General features: G+C 38.7%; 2 protein-coding genes across 2 annotated transcripts in view; one reads left to right on the forward strand and one right to left on the reverse strand.

Moving 5' to 3' along the window:
• The window catches only part of LOC126166489 (transcription elongation regulator 1), a 245,277-nt gene extending 223,137 nt beyond the window's left edge, over positions 1 to 22,140 (reverse strand). Inside the window, exon 1 of the mRNA XM_049920407.1 lies at positions 21,992 to 22,140. Within this exon, the coding sequence (XP_049776364.1) occupies positions 21,992 to 22,116 (125 nt within the window). The 5' untranslated portion in view covers positions 22,117 to 22,140. The remainder of the gene's footprint in view (positions 1 to 21,991) is intronic.
• A 300-nt stretch (positions 22,141 to 22,440) lies between these two features.
• LOC126166521 (CCHC-type zinc finger nucleic acid binding protein-like) lies at positions 22,441 to 23,140 on the forward strand. Its single transcript, XM_049920409.1, has one exon. It carries the CDS (start codon positions 22,526 to 22,528, stop codon positions 22,973 to 22,975), a length of 450 nt encoding a protein of 149 aa, XP_049776366.1. The 5' UTR covers positions 22,441 to 22,525; the 3' UTR covers positions 22,976 to 23,140.
• The last annotated feature ends 189 nt before the right edge of the window (positions 23,141 to 23,329 follow it).

Consider the following 23,329-nt stretch of genomic DNA (forward strand, 5'->3'; position numbering starts at 1 on the left):
ATTCACTCTACCTCTTGTAGCTGAATTGCAGCGAACATACTCTCATAGCCGAACTGTAGCTAACATACTTACCTCGCATCTCTTAGCTATTGCCCTAATTGGTTTCTTCTTGGTCAGTTGTGAACTCTTAACACTTGTGTCATGAACAGTGCATAATAATGAGGCACGGAGGCAGGCTTTGAAGCTAAGGTAACGAGACTTGTAAAATGTTAGGATGCCAACTAATTTTGTTTTATTCCAGTAATCGCAAAATTAGTAAAATGATTTCCAGAGTCAGTCTCGTATATTTATAACAAGATTCCTGGTCATTAGTCATTAGCTCCCGAGCACTGCAAATGTCACAGAAGTGCTTCATACGGCTTTAGAGTCAACATGAGACCGCACAAATATGTTTTCCAAGGAAACGTTACCAATTAACTCTGTCTTTACATGGAGTTGCACTTCACACAGTTCCTGTGTTGCCACCTTAAAAACCAATCTTAGAAGCCTAGTGAGCTGAGTTAACAGTTTGGTGCCTGCCATCTCAGGGCTCACTTGTGATTGGTCCATCCTTTCCATCAGTAAGCACTGACAATAACATTTCCTGATGAACTGAGTGATATTGAAACTAATGGCAACACATTCTCAGTACAAGTAATGTCGTCGGCATGGTTGGAGCTGTATGTTAATATTTTAACAGTAAATATAAATAAAAAAAGATTTGCTTCTTGGCACCCAGCTTTGTAACTGAATCTCCACTGTCTTTCTCTGCTCCAGTATGATACAGGTCTTGCTTGCCCAGTTCTCACACTATGTGAGACTATTTGGCACATGGATCAATGAGTCTGCCTTGAGATCCTACCTAATCACTAGCCCCCCCCCCCCCCCCCCCCATAGCAAAATCTTCCTACACTGTGCATTAAATCACAACAACAAGAATGTAATAAACATGGGCTGGGATGCCACAAATTCCATCCTGATGTCAAAGCTCAGCCCGTGATAATTTACTCACACCACAAACTGATTGTTCTCACATTATCCAAAACATAAGTGATAAGTGGTCACCGAGACAATTCAAATACATTGTATTTGTTAGCCAGTTCATGACTGATATTTGAAATATTTCAAGCGCTCAAAGCATAGTGGCTGACTAATTCCCCTGTGCATGTAGTATGATTGTAGTCCTTAAGTACAACAAAATCACCAAGGCACCAATGCCAGGTCATCAGGTGCAAGACTCACTGACAGATCAGTCTTTGAGTCTGTGATTCCATGTCAGTGCACAAGGTTGCTTTGTCGAGTCATGGTGCAACGTCTCTCAGCAGGCGCATCACAGTTTCACAAGATAGTGCATAATCTGGCACATTCAGGAGTGAACACCACTGTCAAGACAATAACTGAACATTTCATTTCATAGGGCTGTAGGTTACGAAACACTCTCACAATTTAACCCACACCCGACTACACTGACAATGGTGCAATGTGGGATGTCAGGTTCATGCTGAGGTTGGACATTTTTAAGGAATGCCAGCAAGATTTGGACACATCCGTCTTGACATTGTAAATCATTACGACCTTCTGACAGTTACATATACTTGCTCACATTGGTGGACAGCTGCACAAGAGGGACGGAGGCCATACCACTACTGGACATATCAGTTGAGACAGTTGTTAAGGCATTCACCACACACTGGTTGGTGTGCTTCAGCTGTCCACTTCACATTATGACAGACTAGGGTAGACTGTTTGATTCCACCCAGTCCAGCAACTGGCTAAACTGTGCGGATTCCAGCACCACCACATCAGCAGTTATCACCCAGCCAGCAATGGTATAATGGAGAGGTGACACTACACTGAAACCAGCCCTCATGTGCCACTAAGGAAGTTGGACCTAAGAGCCCCCTCTGGAACTGTTGAGGTTATGGACAACTTACAAGGCTCCATCAGCACCTCGGTGGCTGAGATGGTATATGGAGCTGTTAAGGATCACAGCAGAATTTCTCCCTTAACTGTTGCTGGGACAGTTACCCTTGTTGGTATATGGGACTTGACAAGCATCGGCTGCACATAACAGCTCACTTTTTTCCCCATGTCATGTACTGATTCCGTGCGGATGCCTCTTGAGCCCCACATACAGAATTCTACAGGTTTTATGGTAAAGTTAACACACATTTGAGATTCAGCAAAACGGGAAGGGCAGCACAGTATCAGTGAAAAAGATTGAAAGCAGTGTGGGTCCTGTTGGTTCCTTCAGCTTCAGACAATGTGATGGGGTGGGTGAGTGAGTGGTGGGGAGGGTGAGGTTTCAGAGAGATGATGCTCCCACAACCACGCACCCAGTGAATGACGAACCTTGTCTGGGGCAACTCACACCAGCATTGCAGGCAACCACTCCACTCGCCACATCATTGCAGTCAAAGATGGTTCACATAAGTATTTCTACAATCCCAGTGCTCCACATTTGGGTGTGGGGCGGGGTCAAGTGGAGACTGTGTGGGAATATATATCTCCCCAAGAGAATTACAATGTATACTCTTCGGTGTGTGTGAACAGTGAATTACAATCATTCCTTGAGTGAGTTGTTGGTCTTAATTGCTTTCTGTTGCAATAAAGTTGAGATACCTTATATATGGGTATTATAATTTGTCTACATAACCTTTTCTATACAGATGTATTTATGTAATGGCACACGTGAAAGGATTTGATTATTTGGTCCAGATTTTTTAAATATATTTTACATAAAATTAGCATTCAATATTTCAGAAGTCTTTAAAAAATTATATTGTTACTTTCTAGCTTATTTTTCAGAAACCTATCCCCGTGTATTGTGCTATGAATGAAAATTTCTAATTCTTCATACAAATCCATTTGTGTCCCTTGTCCATTTTCTTTGGTATATGAAGGTCATCCGTGATATTATGCAATGGGTGGTCTGAGTTACTTTACATGGGTGGTACTGCCGATTTAGTTTGTGTGGTCAGCATTTGTGTTAATTATATCTTTTTTTTAAGTCTCACCCAGTTTGACATACATAGATGGTTTTGCGATGGGTTCAGTACAATATAACCACATTAAGCAAAAAGTACTTGCAATAAAATCAACAACTATGGATAAAATTATTACCATAAATGTTATGTTGTTGATACACTGCTCTTGGTAGATGATGACACAAATGATACTAACAATATATTTGACATACTCAATAAACAGGACAAAAATTTATAATTTACTGTTAAATTTGAAAACAATGCTAGCATTGACTTCCTAGACCTGAACATTACTAAATAAAATTTCACACACCTTCAAAAGTTCACAAAAACAACAGACACTGCCATCCAGAGATCATCTTCCTCATCATGACACACAAACACGCTGCATACAGATTACTGGTTAACAGAGCCAGTAATATACCACGCGATGAACATGCAAAGCACAACGAACCCATCACGGTAATTGCCACAGCAAATGGCTATGACAACACACTTACTGAACATATCACACAGAAAAGAAAAAGCAATAATACCCAAGTGGCAAACAGAAAATAAAAAGAAATTCACTGCTTGCATACCATTCACAGGCAAACACTCTCACAGAATAGCAAACATTTTCAGATTGTACAAATTAACACTGCCTTCACAATACATAACAAAACACACACACACACACACACACACACACACACACACACACACACACAGAGGCATTTACACATTAAGTATGTATTACATGCATAGCACTCAAAGTAGGTCAAACTAGGTGAAACTTCCAAAAAAGATAACAATGAACTCAGAAATGCTGACCGCATGAACAATTATATTAAATCAGTACTAGCCACCCATCCAGGTTTGACATCTCCAGAAGGTGGTTGCTGCTGCAAGATGTAAGTCGTCATACTTGCATGGCAGATGTGAAAGATATTGTCACCAGGAGAGGAAATGCACACGTACAGAGGGGCATTCACAGTTACATGGAAGTAGTCCTTGTAGCACTTCCTCCCAGAGGCCTTCAGTGCCTGTGCAATGGCCAAGGGCTGTGCTGAATTCTAGGCAAATTTTGAATCTCTGTTGATAAGATTGTCAGCTGTATGGGTATGTATGGCTTCCTCTAAAACAACAAAAATGCTGAGGCTAAAATTTCAGCCTTATCATAGAACATGTGATGCTCTGTGTTCAAGTAGTGCCCTGCAACAGCTGATTAGCCAGGTTGGTCAGGACAATGTCCTTGCTTGGTATAGCATGTCTGCCCAATATAATACTCCTAACACTAGCATTGGAACTTATACGCACTATGTTTTCCAAAGCCACAGTCATCTTTCATCAAATTTAACAGGTTCCTGAGTTTTGGCAGTGGATGAAAGGTACATTTCGTGTCTTATTTTTTGAAAATCCTTTTCATTCTTGAAGACATGCTACCAAAATACGGAAAGAAGGGCATTGTGATAGTTGTCTCCACATCTTCATTTACATCCTTACACTGATCTTTCTTTGCCATATCTTAGTGGCAAGTCTTCAAGAATCAATAGGATCCTCAATAATATGACATTATGACTATGTTTTCAAGCGGCACAATTGAGAAACCAATTACAGGCAGACATATCAAACAGTGCAAGAATATTATGCTGAACACCACTAATACACACACTTGGGTCAACCTGACAAATCAGCTGTGGTGGAGCACTAACTGAACATTGGCCATTGCATGTTCTATGCAACAGCTAAAGTTTAATCCTCAGCACCACTATTCTCAAATTGGCTTTTTAAGGAGGCCATACATATCTGTACAGCAGACACTCTTACCACAGATGTGGAATTTCAATTAAGTACTGCCTGAAATCCAGCACAGGTTGCCATGAAACAGAGAGAGAAAAAAGAGCTTTTGATTTCCAACCCAACAGTGTAGTACAGAGAGTTATCTCAGCTTTTAAACACAGCAGTATCTGACAGCACAGGTATCACCCCTGCACTCATGCAGATCTTTGGCTCCCAGCAGTGGGCACTGTGAGAACTAATTTCACCCAACTTTAAGTGCCTCTCCACACTTGTAATTTCTGCTTCTAGCCCTGATAAATTTTGCCATGGATAACGCCAATAGCATCTTGGAGCAGTGAACTCAGCAACGACAACCACATGAAGATGTCGCACAGTTATTTCAATGAAATATTGAGAGGCTTGCACAACAACAAGTTCCAGGGAGTCTTCATTTCTTACTTCAACAATGCACCTGATGTTCAACTCTTCTGAAACATCACATTTCCAAAGCTTCTAATCACTTTATTTAACAACCTTTTACACCCATATATTGCTGTGCTTCGAGCATTGTTTTTCATTCATCTTTTTTCTGGCTTGAAGTTTATATTTTTTTGAGTGTTAGCAAATATGTCCTGTTATAAAAAGCTCATATTCTTTGTGCAATCATCTTGCATCTTCATTATTTACGTATTCTGCTTCCAAGATAGCAGTCCCCCCACCCACACCCCCTAGTCTAGAGTCTCTTGTCCCAGTTTAACATTTAGCCATCCAACATATCAACCTCCTGCCTATACCACTATCTTGCCTATACCACTATCTTAGTCTCTTTTTGTTTATATGCATATTATAACCATCAGTGAGCAGATGTTTTATTCCACAAAATGCTTACCTCAATTCCTGTTCAGTTTTGGCAACCACTGCTATGTCATTAGTAAATCATGTTATACAGATTTTCTGTCCAAGACAAACAACTCCAGCATCAGTATAGTCCAGTGCTGACTTTGTATAAATATGTATCCCTCTCGTTGATACTATCTAAGAATGGAAAACATTTCTAGGGTGCCCACAGATTTTCAGAGGATCAAATTCATGATTTTTTTCATTACTTCTTTAAGTTATACTCATGACCTCTCGAAAACATACATGGGACAAGGATGAAAACACTTTATGAATCTGAAAGCTGGTTGAAATGAAAGCTGAAGCATGAACAATTTAATTATATATGACCTGCAGTATACTATTTGTCAAACACTGTACAAACAAACTCACACAGGATGGTGTATGACTATTTTCTGATATATTTGGTATCATATCAATTAAAAAACAAATTGTTTTGACATAGTAATGGAATGAACACTTACAATTTTCCTTTAGACACTATAACAATTTTAAAGCTACATAGTATATGTCAAATGTTAAACATCATAGTAAGAAAGACATTCAGTGTTTCAATTTCTTAGCTAAACTTGAAATTTCAATATCTAAAACTTCAGCTGCTTTTTTGTCTTTTATATACTCATTTGCTTTTTTTATATTTTTGCGTTCTTTTATTTCTTGAACTGACATTCTTAAAAGAATGCTTCTTCTCTTTCTGATGAAGCATTGATCACAGCTAGTATCACCGATTTTGTAATATCGAGATTCAGTTGTTTCTCACTATTAAGTGAACCACCTATGATTGTATTGCATTGTAAACACTTCTTTCTACAACAATTTTGTCTTCTAAGTTTTCAAGTAAAACTTCTTTGTCAACAGAAAAGCCTCTCAACTTCAGCTCTTCCGTAAAATATGCATACCAGCTTCTGCACAAACGTGGTGAAGTCATGGTTTGCACTTTGCTATAAATTCATCAGGAAGGTATCAAGTTTGTCCTCCTTAGAACTGAACTGTTTCATTGTTTTTCAGAATATTCACAACATTTAAAGTATTCTCTCTTCACTATTGCATAACTTCACGAGATAAACATGAGCCACTTTTGACAGCCTTTAGTTTCAAAGGACTCTCCTCAGCAATATTTAGATCAGGATTTTGCAAATATTTGTGCCATCATTTCTGAAAATGGGGATATCCTCTACCGCGTAGTTCTTACAAGAGCTGATGTTCATTCCGATATATGCAGTGCACTTGTAACTGGTGTTGTCTGCTTTGTCACTATCTGTGTTTTGTTGCAGTACTTCCATTGTTTCTCATTATTAAACATGTCAATATGTACAGTTATCTCAATTTTGATACCACAAAGTATTTAACTGACAATTACATCCTTTGCTCACAGTTGAAGCACGAAGTGCAAGTTTGTGGTGCCTGCTATAGATACTTAATTTATATGGAGACAGAGCGTGTTCCCCCTCCCCCGAAAGCGAACACTGTCTACTACCCACTCCCGCCCCCCCACCCCCAACCCACCACTCAACAAATGCCAAGTTGTAGTCCGCGAGTAGTACTAATATAGTAGTGTGGTAAACATTTCGGCTAGTGAGAAATCTATTTTATTCTTATTGTCTTTCATACCTTTAAAATTACAATGGTTTAATATTAGTTATTCAAAGCCTTTAAGGAAATGTCTTCCAAAAAATGATTCAGATTAAAGAGATTGAAACAAAAGTAGCAGTGAACAGAGTTAAACAGTTGTTCTAACTAAAACTTTTCCAGCAACATGACATGGCAGCACTGTCATGGGCAGAGCTACAATTTATAAATCATTTCCACTAGGTGTATACACCATATACAGTTCAATGAAGCAACACCTGCAACTCAAGGTTGCACAGATGGACACCCAAGACCACTAGAGATAACAAAATCTTAAAAGAGTTCTGGTGAATCTTTATTTGTTAAATAGACTGCCTGATAAAACATTTTTGGAGGTAGCACTAACTTGCTACTCACTTCTAGAACACATGTGACTGACACACAAAACAAAATATGTGGCCACCCACTCATTTTCATTTTCATTATTTACAGACACACTGATCTTGTTTTATTCCAGATTATCAAACACTCATTCTGAAACCAAACTTGTCCTCTCCTAAACTACTTTCAACTTTCCCTTTCATTCTACAACACATACTATTGAGTGTTGTTTACACCTTTGATATGAAGCAGGTTGTACAGTAATTTTCAAGTCTATACAAACTTGCTTTGGGTCAACAGAAGCATCAGATTCCACCTGTCTGCTTTGACTCACAACATAGGGGTGTTGTTGTGTGTGACTCCATTACAGCGCGGAATTTATGAGTTGGTTGTGTTTTTAGATGTCATCACGTTGTGTTTGATGGTGCCCTCTGGTGGTGGTGGTGGTGGTGGTGGTGGTGGTGGTGGTGGTGGCGGCAGCGGTGTCATTGGGTGTGTGCAATGTTTTGTGTATTTATGATGTACATTTCTGAGGTGGTGTGGTGTTTTGGTATCGTCAGCTGTGACTGACCAACATAGGTCAAAGGAAATGTCCAATTCCAATTTTCGTAGTTGTAGGTCTTGTTTTTGTGGTATCAACAGTTGCGATCGAGCTATATAGCTCAAGAGAAGCTTTCGAATCCTTAGGACTTTGTTGATGTAGGAGAGTGTTGTAATTTTTTTTCTCTCTTCATGTTGTGTGTTTTGGGATCGTGGTGTGTGCCTATAACCCCCAATTTCCCGTGGCTGCCCAGTTAGTCTGATTGTATTTTTGGAGAGAGATGTTACTGCCTTATTTATACTAAACGCAAACTATTGCTAGGCATCTCCCTGTGGGTGGTGCAGGGAGTGAGCACTAGGGCTGTTGAGGGGAGAGACAGGGTGAGGAGGGGAACAATCTCCACCTCCATGTACTGCAAGTGCTCAGTGTAGGCAACACAAAAGTGTTTCTTCAACTTTCACAAAAGCAGCTATGTCTAGTGTCAGTTAAATACTTCGTGCTATCGAAACTGAGATCACTGTTTGTACTGACATATTAAATACAGGCATTAACATCCTATGTTATCAGTTACTGTGTCAAAATAAATGCTGAATTACAAGTAGGTAAAAGAAGAAATTACGACACTAGGAATGGAAGATAACTTACTATTTATTTTGAAAATTTACTGGATGCCACACATTTCAGCAAAGCTATAACAATATTCAACACAAATTTATAATGAAACAAGAATGAAACAGGCCAATTTTGCAGAAGCTTCTGATAATTCCAATGCACTAACAGTTTCACTTTGGCATGTAATTGTTTTCACCGACTCGTCAATGGTATCTGAAGTGCCGCTGTCGACAATGAGGTTGTCAATTGTTATTTCCATCACAATGTCACGCCTCCAGTACTCCTGGTCAAGGTGTTGTACCTTTTCACAGTAACCTTTCTAGTCTTCTCAGTAACAGCCTGAAAATGAACTCTTGCAAGAGTCAACAGATTTTCAGATGACATATCACCTATAATGTTGCACTCTCAAAAGAGTCTATTTTTGCCCATGCTAGATCAATGGCATTCAAATCACAAATGACGAGACACGAAAATCACTTTCTGGCCCTCTCTTTTTGCCATTATGTCAACTGCATATGACTTCGCTGTCGCCCTATTCTCCCGAATCGGGGAGTACAGAGCCTCCTTTGTCATACTCTCATCACATTGGATTTTTCTATTCTGCAGCTACTGTATCATAGATGCTCTCCTATCGTATTTGGTGGGCAGTTTGTTGACTTGTCTGCTGTGATAAGGTGCATTGTCCATGATTATTACAGATTGTAGAGGAAGATTTGGGAGTACAAGTTCTTCAAGCCATTTTTTGAAATTAGATGAATTCATCAGCCCATGGTAATCTCCCTGTGTTGATTTGGTCCAGAACTTTCGCTCTGCCTGCCAAATGAATCCATTTTTAGAACCCACACTTCTAACTATTAGTCTTCTGGAGACACTTCCCCACGCAGTAACACCCACATCATATTATTATTATTCCCCCCCCCCCCCCCCCCCCCACCAGCGTTTGCCGCACATTAGGTTACTGTCCATCCAGTATTCGTCCAAATAAAAAATTTCTGTGCCAGCCTCCCTGATACTTTTCAACTCTACGAGGAACTGGGCCCACCAATGCACAATGTCGCCACATTCCAAAAATAGTAAAGTCCTCTTGTTTTCAACCTTTCTCCACACGAAACCAACGGACTTTAACGCTTTTCTGAGAGAGGTGGTATTGCAACTCTAACCAATCTTCTGTTCAAGAACTGGCAGAAGTTTTCGCACAGTGGACACAACCTTTTGCACAGTGTAAATCTCTTCTATTGTGTCCCTGATGACTCGTTTGTTAAGTCATCAACAACTACTTCAATTTCCCCACTTTTTCCCCAAGCTGAAGAGAACAAAACACTTTTTTATGAAATGAAATTGCATTCGAATATTTTCAGAAATGGGTTAAAGTGTATGATTAGTCATTACTGTAAGCATCTGTCTTTCTATTGGCTCTTATCAGTAAAAGAGCGCACATTTTAAATTAATTACAATCAAATGTGGAGCTATTTAGAAATATTCTCTAATAGGATTATAATTGAAACTAACCTCTTTTTGCCAGGAGTTCCTGGGGACACATCTGGCTGATTCCTGGCAAATTCTCTCTCACAATACTAGGCAGGCTCTTCCCAGTGTATGTCGCAACTCTGAGGGAAGACTGCCAAATCAGATGCAACAGTGATTTTTAGTTTTTTTTCATCACCGCAGCACTTCTCTACATTTATCGTTTTATAACAAGTGCTCCTCATAACAGGATTCTTTTACTGAACTGGAGTGGACGGTCACTCCCGCAATGGATCATCACTCATTTTCAAAACAGTGAAAACCAGATACTGCACATTGACAGCAACAGCACATCCAAGCGACCGATATAGCAGACAACAAAGCAGAAGACAAATGCAGTCTACGCCCAACAGTTGGCAACATGTACATATCGCCACGTCACACCACACCACAAAATCTCCCGACTGCTGCTGATAGTTTCCGGTCTGGAGTTATGGGGATCCACATGCCAAGTTACAGTTCCCATACAGTATGTATTTTCATGTTTTTGCTGTGTGTATGTAGTGTCGTCACAGGCACCATATTGGAGTCACTGAGAATGGCGATTTCAGCCATATTGATGACACCTTGAGTCAAAGCAGACAGTTAGAATAGTTGGAATCTGATGCTTCTGTAATGGAAGTGCAATAATTACATTCTGCTCAAAATGTACAGCATCTCCTCTATTATCTTCTTGCGTTGTGTCCTCGGTGTACACAGGAACTTCAACTTTTCCTTCAACACATTCCTACAGTACTTTCAGTCTTTATCTCCATGCCACAAATAAAGAAAAAACTGGACATAAAAATGCAAGGGCAGTGAGTGATTAACATCTCAGATTAAAGTATTCTATTCTTTGGAACACACTGACTAATAAAAACCAAATTAAAGTCAATTTATTTAATGCAGCAGGCAGTGTGTGCACCACTAACAGACAGTTTCCAAAATACAGCTCTCAATTAGATTACAAGATTTCCCAGGTCAACAGAGTGTGGTAATCCTACTGTCTGTGATGATGTGTCTTGCTGAGGATTGTCCGAATCTTATGCTGACACTATCAGTCATTGACTTATAGAATAATCTTATCGGATTTATGTGGGGCATTGCGAGAGACATACACAACTGTGTGTGTGTGTGGGGGGGGGGGGGGAGGAAGAGTTATAATTTCAGACGTTTTGCACTTCTACCTATATTGGTATTTTTCTGGACAGAACTTGTTAAATGCCTGTCAGTTTGGCTTTTGTAAACGATTCTCCATATAAAAGCAATATAAAATCTCACAAATGAAATCATGGCAGAGCCAGACAAGGAAAATGGATCCTGTTGGTATATTCTGTGACCTTATCAAAGCTGTGACCTTACCAAAGCTGGACCACGAAAGTCTACTTGTCAAACCAAAACATCATTAACTATTTTCAATAACTGGTGCTCCACAGATTACAAATTGCAGTTATTTATCGAAATTTTATTGTATCACCATCAGCTGATATGAAAACTTATTCTTGATACCAGTTTCAATTGTTACAAAATCATCGTCAAACACAGTCACCCCCCCTTTCCCTCCAATTACAGTATGCATATCAATGCAAATGATAATCCATCCCACTATACATAACTCCAATAACCTGAACACCAAAATTCAACAAAAGGATTTAGACATTGTTCAGAACAGCCACTATGTCAACAATACGTAGTACACCACACCCCTCCTGTGAATACAGGTCTTCTGAACAATGCTTAAAATCTCTGCGTTGAGTTGTGTGTGTTTAATATTATGTGTTGTGTGTGTTTAATATTATGTTGAGTGGAGTGGAATGTCATGCATGTACCCACGCAAAGTATGATTGAAGAACTTCTTGTGCCTTATGATTTGAAACAATCTAAACTGATAAAAAATAGTAAAGGTTTTCATATCAGCAGACAACGGGTCAATAATTTTCAGTGAAATACGCTGACATTAATGACATCACTCTTGTGTGTATTAAGTCTACCATTATAACAAAAAGCAGGGAGTACACTGACACTGTCACAACAGAGTAGCTACCAGAAAACAAGGTAATATTACAGGGTCCCAAATGATTGAGTCCACTCTTGTTTTTATAACCTACATTGACTTTCCAATTTCTTTAACTTCTATAATGTTTTATAATGACACATGCATATCAATCAAGAGCGCAAACTCAGCATTACCAGGCACAGCCAAGGTAATAGCCGAACAGCCCTACAAACAGTTCACAGCTTACAACTTGTCTTAAATCTCACAAACTCATATTATGCACTTTCATATAAGACATGCTACCACTGGAAGCATACAGTCAATGAAACACTGTAAACTTCCTTGGAGTTTAGCTGGATGCCACATTGAAATGAATCAACATATAGATAAACTACTCAAGCAACTCAGTTCAGCATGTTTTGCCCTTTAAAGTATTTCTCATTATGTTAACCTAAGGAAATAGATGCATGCTTATTTTGCATATCTTCAATCTCGGTTGTCTTAAAGAAATACCTTTTGATGAAATGCAGCTAAGTTATGTATTCAGTGGAAGTGAACAGTTAGGATATTGTGTGAAGTAGATAACTGCTCAGCTTGCAGAGGTGTTTTTAAGGACCTTTGAATTCTTACACTCACTTTCTGGCACATTTACTCCTTTGTGGCCTTTTTTGTTGTTGATAATCATTTATACAGAACTGTGGTATGCACAATCACAATACGAGACACAAAAGTAGATTTGCTAGGGTTCAAGAAATTGGAAATTCCTACAGACTCTACAGCAAATTAAAAACATAATTCCAACAAACTATCTGATCGTCTAGACTGGAAGGTTTAAGAGTCCTGCTGTCTACATGTAAATCGTACAAGTGCTTCAAGGAAGTACCACAACCAATCGTGCAGTATGACTATACATAAGATTATGGTAACACTTTAGTGTTACAGCAACTCTAAACAAGACTCAGGGACTGTTGGCAGCCTTTTGTGCTTCACAGATGAAAAACTGGCTGGAGCACTACTAACTGCTAGGGCTCTCATTTTGCTGCATAAAATATAAGTTTCTGTCCCCATATTGTTCTAGCCCCTTTCACCAGTTTCTATACCATTCATCTTCCTGCTCCGTGTCAGCCTCATATTTGCCACATTTCTTTTTTACTCAACACTACCTCTTATATGTCACCCTTTTCTTTATTTATGTTAGTCCAGGTTCCATGATACCTCATTTTACTATTCCTTTAGCATATTTCAAAACCCTGCCTGTCCCTTTGCACAGATGCCTGCCACTTACCCTCCCCACATCTACAAGTTCAACATTAGCATAATCTCATTTAACATTTTTGAGACTAAGGCAAAGTATAACTAGGGCCACAACACTGCTAAAAAAAAAAAAAAAAAAAAAAAAAAAAAAAAAAAAAAAAAAAAAAAAAAAAACGCAGCTGAATATAGCTTGGGCCACAATTTTCTTGTTGTACAAGTCACCTATCACTCGTAAACTGAACTCATTTAGTATGCACATCTCACTATCTGTCCCTTTGCAGATGCTGCCTTCTGTTGTCAATTTCTAGAATTATTTCAAATGCAACATTAGTGAATGTAACAGCAAGTTAATGTAATTTCGTAAATATACTCCTGAGGTTTTGCAGTTTGATGTAATTCTGCTACAAATACATCATATCTGTTGAGTGAGCAAGAAATTTTGGATGTTAAAGAGAAAAAAAAATGCTCAATAGGTCTTTTTTTTACGATTAACTATACTGTCATCATTATTTTAAAATTTGTAATCTGTCAAAGAACTAAAGTAAATGTGAAAAATAAATATTGACTTTCACAACAATAGATGAATTGCATATGTGCCATTACCACTTTCAATAATGGCACATCGTTTTCTAGGCTTGACATTCTTCTAAGTGGCTAGTCTCCAATGTGTTAACCATTCCCCATTTTTCCTCCCCCCCACTTCCTCATCCATGACCACGCCCCCTTCCATATTTAAAGATAAATTAGCATGATTTCAGAGATTTTCATCTGCAACCAGCACATGTGTGCTATGTTATGTATCACCCGTGTCCCCACATGCCCAATGAAATGGTCACATTAAATGCTACATGAAAAAACATTTGTTTGTAATGAGCTTTCTGTTTACACTGGGAAACATAAAACACAAGATGTTCAGTACATCTATGGACAATTCCATCTACACATTAAGAGAAACAGTTTGCAAAGATCTGAGAAAAAAAGTCAGACGAAATATGCCTGATGGCTGAGGAGAGACATACAGTACACACTAAAGTCTCAGCTATGAACTGTTCCTCAACCTAGTTATGTTAATAAATGAATACTTTCCTCATACACGTGGAATCTCTAAAACTGACTTCACACTTACTGTAGTCCACAACACTGAAAACAACTGAATTTAAACAACTGAATTTGACTTTGTGCTCTACAAAACATACACTATGTGATCGAAAGTATCCGGATGCCCAGAAAAACATATGCTTTTTATATTAGGTGCAGTGTGCTGCCACCTACTCTATATAAGCACCTCAGTAGTCATTCGACATTGTGAGAAAGCAGAAAGGGGGTGCTACACGGAACTTACAGACTTCAAACGTTGTCAGGTGATTGGGTGACACTCATGTCATACGCCTGTACATGAGATTTCCACACTCCTAAACATTCCTAGGTCCACTGTTTCCAATGTGATAGTGATAGGAAATGCGAATGGACACATACAGCACAAAAGTGTACAGGCCGACCTCGTCTGCTGACAGACAGATTGCGGACAGTTGAAGAGGGTCGTAATGTGTAATAGGCAGAAATATATCCAGACCATCACACAGGAATTCCAAACTTCATCAGGATCCACTGCAAGTACTACGACAGGAGGTGAGAAAACTGATTTCATGGTTGAGCGGCTGCTCATCAACCACACATAGTGCTGGTAAATGCGAAACAATGCCTCGCTTGGTGTAAGCACCATAAACATTGACACTAGACATTTGAACAGCGGAAAAACGTTGTGTTAAGTGATGAATTACGGTACACAATGTGGCGGTCCGATGGCATGGTGTGGGTATGGCAAATGCCCAGTGAATGTCATCTGCCAGTGTGTGTAGTGCCAACAGTACAATTCGGAGGCGGTGGTGTTATGGTGAGGTCATGTTTTTCATGGAGGGGACTTGCAACCTTTATTGTTTTGCATGATACTATCACAACACAGGCCTACATTGATGTTTTAAGCACCTTCTTGCTTCCCACTGTTGAAGAGCAATTCAAGGATGGTGACTGCTCTCTTTCAACATGATTGAGCACCTGCTCATAATGCATGGCCTCTGGCAGAGAGGTTACACAATTCCTGTAATGGACTGGCTTGCACAGAGTCCTTACCTGAATCATACAGAATACCCTTGGGATGTTTTGGAACACCAACTTCATGCCTGGCCTCACCGATCAACATCAATACCTCTCCTCAGTGCAGCACTGTGTGAAGAATGGGCTGCCAATCCCCAAGAAACCTCCCAGCACATGATTGAATGTATACCTGTGAGAGTGGAAGCTGTCATCTAGACCAGGGCTTCCCAACCTTTTCAGCTGGCGGACCCCTTCAGTCGAAAATCCATGGCGGACCCCTAGTTAGTCAAGAGCACAGTAACTTTAAATTTCAGAGCTAAAGCCATGGGAACTGAAAGCTTCTTAATGCAAGTGCCATGTTCGCAATGACATCCCCCCCCCCCCCCCGAAATGTCAATAGCCTTTGGTTTAGAGATGAACGAAAACAACTTGAAGGTCAAAAATCGACTTATGAAATAGGTACTGCACTGACAAAGCAAGTTTAACATTTAATGATGCCTGGAGCCACATACGTGCCAGCAAGCGCTGTGACTTGTCGACAAAGCTCGCACCGCTCATGCGTACAAGGTTACGGCGCATCTAGCGCCATGACCCGGCTCACAAACTACCTCCGTATTGTTGCGATACAGTCGACCAGAGAAGCCGCATTCTCCGACACTAAACCGTGTATGCGTTCCCACTTAGGAACCGCAAAGGCTGCTTGGGAATACGACCTGAAGTAAAAAAGTACACGTTTTTCACACGAAAAAAAGTGATGAATTTGATTTTCACATTTTTATTCAATAATTTTACTCATTATTTTACACGATTTGGTGAAATGGTGCCGCGGACCCCCTAGAAAGAGCCAGCGGCCACACGTTGGGAAGCCCTGATCTAGACTAAGTGTGGGCCAACACTATACTGAATTCCAGCATTACTGATGGAGGGCGTTACAAACTTTTAAGTTATTTTCAGCCAGGAGTCCAGATAGTGTTGATCACATAGAGTACCAAAAACAAATGGTAATTAGTCAACTACTTGAACATTTTTCTTATAAAGGCTGTAAAGTCACAATGTATCTTTAACTTCTCAGCTAGAAAGTGGAGAGAAGTTAGATTCCAATAAAAATTCTCACCTTCCGCAGTTACTCTTGATACAGGAGAACTCCCATTTTGAATCTGCTGCTCCATTGCTTCTTGGACAGTTGCACTTCAAACAGCGATACAATTATTACCTACTCCAAGTGTCACATCCAACAGTTATCTATTTGCATGTACCTGACAGCATTTACAATATCTTCTCGCATTCTGTACAGATTGGGCAACCTAAGTAGGAACTGCAGTCTGATTTGAATTTAGGACTGTCACTCACAGCTGCCAATTTTCCATTTCTGTTTTCTTTCATTTTCTATAGCTAAGAATTCAGTTTCATAGAATTATCAGACGATGATTGAAATATGGAAAAGGCCCACAATCATTGTATGTAAATGATCATTCTGTAATACGCCAACTGTTCTAAAACAATGAATTCCAAAAATAGACATATAAGATCACTGGTACCATAATAAGCATAGGAAAAATTAATGACAAGAGAGAGACACTATTTCTTGATGCTCTGTACATGTTAGTATTTATTCACTAACTTGTTTACTGTTTCTTAGGCCACTGTCATGTGGCAAATGACTTATCTAGAGGAAAAACAACATATGACAGAAGTTAGCAATTATATGCTTGTGGATTTCTGTATTTCCAGTAGTGTTATCTCCCTAGCTTGCATAACTATATGTTATCTCCCTAGCTTGCATAACTATGTGATGGGCGTAACATTTTACATCACATGCAGAGCAGTTGTTGTAGCCTCTCATGTCACACCGGTCCCAACAGACACAGGATGTATTCTGTTACGATAAGTATTTAATTTCAACACCCCCCCCCCCCAGCTTTATTATCGATAAAATAACACTACTCATCTTCAGCAAATATTTATTGGGCCAAGAGCGAAGTCTGACTCCACCCTGCTTTGACCCTTGACATCCTGTGTGACACCACTAGTTTATAAAGCAAAGTGGCCTGCTATTAAATGTTGTATGTGGTTGTCTTAATAACTAGTGTAAACTATGATATTTGTAAACTATGCTGCTTGTATCAAATACATTATGATTTACGAGGGTGTGGTTGGGGCGGAACGTAAGAGGACAGCTTAAACTGTTGTTACACAAAGTAGTAGTGATTATATTTATATTCCTGTTTTGACAAAGATTTTTGCTGTTTCTTTTTGTACTTGGTTCTATTTCCTAAGCTAAGGCTGGGCAGGAATCTAAGAGCACATTTTAAATTGCAGCAACTGAAACAAATTATTATTATGTTGTTCCTTACAGCTATTGGGCAGCTTTTGTATTGTGACGTATTTGTTGAGGGGTATGTTAAACAGGAACTTAAGTGCACAGCTCAAATTGTTGAGAGAGAAGCTTATAGTGATCTCAATAATAAGCTTAATTCTTATAATTATATATTTAACGTGATTTTGACGAAGTGCGGTGTATTTGAAATGGATTTTTTAAGGGCTTGTGCTGTCATTTGTGGTGGTAATCTTGAGGAGAATGATTATGATGGGGATCAGGTTTGTGGTATTGGTTAAGTTGGATTGGATCTAGCCTTGGTAGTTATTGGTTATTTATTTGTTTCTGGTTTTTAAGCTGCCAGTTTTAGTTTGTTGGTTTGTTAAGACTGAATGCTTGTGTCTGTCTTTCGCTTTTTAGTTGTGTTTGAATATTTTGTTGTATGCAGCACAGTTTTCATTCCATTTACTATGAGGTTGCAGTTAGTTTGTCAAAGGAAAATCTCTCTCAGATTTGGGAGAGTGTTATCGATTTCTAAGTTTCCGCTATATACCGGTAGGTCTGATTAAAACTGTGATACAAGTTTTTAAGGCAGTGTGTGGGTTTCTTTTTTTCACTGTCTTCATTTGAGCTATAAAGGTCAAGCGAAATATTAGATTCCAGTCATGTGGTTTTTGGATTATTTTTTACTGTTTGTTCTTGAGGAATTAGTGGGTGTCATTATTTGACCATTTGGTTCTTTTGCAGGGATGTGCACATAGGTTTAGAGTACACTACCAGTCCACTTGTGTGGTTTTTGTAAATGTTTTCAGTTCGGTCAGGAGGAATTTGTTTTGTTATTTTACAATTATGTCGTCCTTTTGTACAGCTGTGTCCCATATCACCATATTCCTTTGAGTTATATACATCAAGTGTAATCTGCGATTTCATTTACTGGCTTTAACCCTTGACGTAAATGTGTTGTGTGAAGTCGTGTGTGTGTGCTGTTTATCTGAAGTAAGCAGGGAAGTACTCTTGTAGTGGATGTTTCTTTGGAAAATTTATTTCAATTGATGGTTTTCAATATCATGTTTCATTACTTTCATTTGGACCTGTATTTAAACGATTTCTTCAATGTTTTGGTGAGGGTAGTGTCTAGTATCTGTGCTGTACTTTGAGCTATATAGGTCAAATGAATTATTTGATTCCAATTTATTTACCATTTATTTGCATCCCATTAACTCCAGATGAATTCATGTATCCTATTTTTCGATGTCTTGGTTGCTTTGGAATGAGCTTACATTTATGAAACCTCCTTTTTTAAAAGTATGTTTTACTGCCCAAAACCACATTGTTCCCACAGTTGTCCCGTTAATTTCATTTTATTAGCTGCCTGATATATTTCACATGTTTATAGTTTGTTTTCAATGATAACGGTATATCCAGTGGTCTTCATCTTCTAGGATGCACTCTGCCTATTATTAAAAACATTCTGTGGTTGTCTTCGCAACTAACATAGATGACTGACTCTTCACGTGTAATATGCCATCATTGGTCAAAGCAGACAAGTGGAACCTGACCTTACTCTCAGGTGGAGGCTCCTTCATTTATTGCCTGAATTAAAAGAATGCACCACAGAGACACTCCTGAAACGATCAGACACATTCAGTCAGCAATTCATCTTGTTATCTAATCTTGACCTTCAGTTTAAATACGTTTTGATGTATAAATGACAATCAACAAATGGAATGTGTTGCAAGATATATAATTAGTGTGTAATGTATACCTTGTTTGCTACCGTTTTGTTCAAGATGTTGGCCTCATTGTTTACTGATAAACAATTTTAAAGGAAACATTACTCTGTTACCACCAAAGTTCCTTATCTATTAACCATCTTTTGTAATCTCCAGCTTCTGTTACATTTTTAATTGTTACTGAACTACAACTGTATATTTCTTGATGTTATTTGACAGCCTCAAATGTTGAATAAACAAACAATAGTCTGACCACCACAGTGATTTCTTACCTATGGAAAATGATATCAGCTTGCCTTCTCTTTAAGACCATTGGCTTGTCAAGACAATAATAGGGGTGGGGGTTACCATTTATCATGCAGTGAATGATGACAACTTTCTTATGAATTCAAAACAATACCAGAATTGATCATTTAGATTTGAGTACCTCTCTTAGTAGTATATTTCACAATGCTCTGCGCAAAACAGACTCAAATTATTACAGCATGTAGAGAACTTGCTAATGAAAAATTTTCAGTTTAGACATGGTAAATACTAAGCAAGCTGTAGTAGTAGTAGTAGTAGTAGTAGTAGAAGATGAAGAGGAAATAACAGGTGTGTAATATAATGCAGAAAGAATTTTTTTTTTTTAATTTCTTCCTTACTAGTCAGTGAAAAAGTAGCAATGATGTATAACACAGCAATGAATGTTAACTGTCAGAGTGCTTCCAAAATTAGTATTTAAAAACTATATATTTTTAAACTGAGGCCCTGTCAAAGTGTCTACAGAATTAGAATTTATAGACTAAACATTTTTAAATTTAAGCCATAACATGTTCCACATCACTGAAGACACATTCTTACCAAACCTAAAAACAAACATGAATGATACCAAATTTTCATAACATTACTCCTAATTATTTTTCCTTCTAATGTACACTATGTCTTCTGATTTTTCTTAAGAACCAATTATGTAATAAGCTGAAAACTGTCACAGCACTCCAAATGCAACAACAAATTAGATATACACATTTTAGAAATTTCCTGATAATTCCTCTGTGTTAATTTATAAGGAGCAGCCAGAAAATGCATTGTTTATCATGGGGCTGGACTTTTTTTTCCTTCGGTCAACCAAAAAAAAAAACAATGCAGACTACGAAAAATCACTTGAATGGGAAGACTGTTCTCAATTCTGTGGATCAGTCATACAGCTGTTTTTCCTGTTGTAATATAGGAGTATCCCTCTACACAATACATGGTCTTTATTTCTAACTTATCCTCAATTTCAGTACCTACACACAAGAAAGCCAGTATTATTATTCTTTAACACTTACTCAGTGTTGCCATATGCACACTTCGATACAAAGGCAATGACAAAAGTAGAAAATCAGCTACTTTATGATTAAGAAGTGTTTTTTTTTTTTTTTTTAAATTACTTAATGCTACTCCCACAATGACTGCTTTGAAAATTACATTTTATTTCTTCCCCATTCTTTCCAAATCTGAACATGTGTCCCATCTCTAAACACCTCATCATTAACGAGATGATAAATCTAGTGTCCCCTGTTTTAAACCTGTGACCTGCATAAAAAGTATCTTATGGGGTTTGCGAGGATGGCCCACGATTTTGACACAAGTTCTGGCAATGATATGGCATTAACAAAAGAAAAGCCTCTTTCCTTAAATTTAAAATACAACTATTAATTTTGTACGAAATATTACATTTTAGTTTTAGGCAAGGCATGATACTGAAATAGTATCACTGTTTCGACGAACAAGGAAACAAATTGGATGTGACAGTTTAGCATTAATTTCTATGAACTTATGATAAAATATATTATCAAGTAAACACGGCTGTGTCTAATAGGCATAGTCCAGATGAATTTTAAGTAATCGTCATCATCCCTGTCTCTTTACAGTCTCCAAATCCACTATATTGAAATAAACCCATAATTTTGGTCTCCACTCCCCCCCTCTTTCCTATCTGTGACTATCCTCTTAATAGTATTTCCCTTCAATCCTTACAGTGTAAACAGGAGTAACTATAGAGTCACCGCCAGAACTATCATATCTGGTGTCAAAAATTTTAGGAACAATCGCTGTCATCAATCCATTTCCATTTCTTCGTATCAAATAGTCTTCCCAAAGAAACAAAGGAAAAAAGAAAAAGACGAAAGAAAATAGTGTAGTGAAACTGGTTTAACTTCAGCGTAAGAGGTGTCACGTGACACAAAAGCGGCAAAACAGACAATATAAGTACTTCAGAACTCTGTATTCATTTAATCGGTATCGTTGTTTAAGTAGCTATTGGGAAATTAAAATCGCCGGCTTCTCAAAGTATTAATTATTTCGACAGGTAAAATTCCCAAGGCTGAAAATTTATATTACCTGAAAACACCTCTGCCCCTTCCTTTCATCATCGGACGGTAATCGTCCTCCTCTTCGTCGGTATGTTCATCTTTTTCGTCATAATTGCCTGGCGAAGACATTGGCTTTTCACAATCATCAGCCATTTTACTCAGTTACTTCTTCTTCAGTTCGCGACAGATATTAAACACAAAGATTATACAGAAGTCGCTGGGAGCAGAGATCTCAACGGTTCTGGTACAGCATCACAGATAAATTCACAATTATTGATTACTCACCTTAGTAGAACTATCTGGCAATATGATGTTCGTTTTCATTTTCAACAACACTGTAATACTCGACTAAAATTTGCCAATCCAGTGACAATCATTACAATAATATTTCAGCGAGTTTCGGTTGTGGAGTCACTGCACAGAACCACGAACTTTGCTATCTAGAAGGCTGTACATTCGAGCGGAACTAGCAGGAAGTAGTACCACTCATTCACTTTCCCACGTGGTGTGTGAGAGGCAGGTGTGGTGTGGTAGTGTTCTGTCGTGCAGTAAATATATTATTATGAGTTCCAGCGTGTGCTACAAATGCAACCGTACAGGACACTTTGCAAGAGAGTGCCCGCAAGGAGGTGGATTTAGCCGCGGTGGAGGAGGCGGCGGTGGGCGAGCTGATCCGAAGTGTTACAAATGTAACGGCTATGGACATTTTGCCCGCGAGTGCCGTGAAGAGCAAGATCGGTGCTACCGGTGCAATGCAGTTGGTCACATCTCAAGAGATTGCCAGCAGAATATGGATGGGGGCCCGACGTGCTACAACTGCAATAAGACGGGGCATATTGCACGAGAATGTCCAGAATCCAATGATTACGGGCGATCAAGACTTTCCTGCTACAACTGCAACCGAACCGGGCACATCGCTCGCAACTGCCCTGATGGATCCGGTGGGAAGAGCTGTTACAACTGTGGCAAGACCGGCCATATAAGCCGCGACTGTGATCAAGATCGACCCTAAAGCTTGTGAATGTTATGAGGTACTTTTTGTATGAGAGCTTAATGTCGTATGAGGACACCTTTTGTTTTTTTGTCTTTAAGAGTACCTATACTGTAACTCGTAATAATTAGACATCAAGTTTCAATTGCCATTCAGGAAAGTAAAAATGTTGAGTAACTAATCCTACTAAGTTTTGATAGTTATTTTCATAACCTTGTTCCATTTTTTCCCATTTTGTGTCACTAAAAGTGTTTCTTGTTGTGCATCTGTATGGCCTCACAAAATGACGCCGTTAGTGGAAGGCGGAAGTCGCCATATTGGTAATATGTGCGTTTCATATTTTGAATTTCAGACTTGCATTGTAATATTAGTATT

Source organism: Schistocerca cancellata, chromosome 1, assembly GCF_023864275.1.
Source record: "Schistocerca cancellata isolate TAMUIC-IGC-003103 chromosome 1, iqSchCanc2.1, whole genome shotgun sequence".
NCBI classification, from domain to species: Eukaryota; Metazoa; Arthropoda; class Insecta; order Orthoptera; family Acrididae; genus Schistocerca; species Schistocerca cancellata.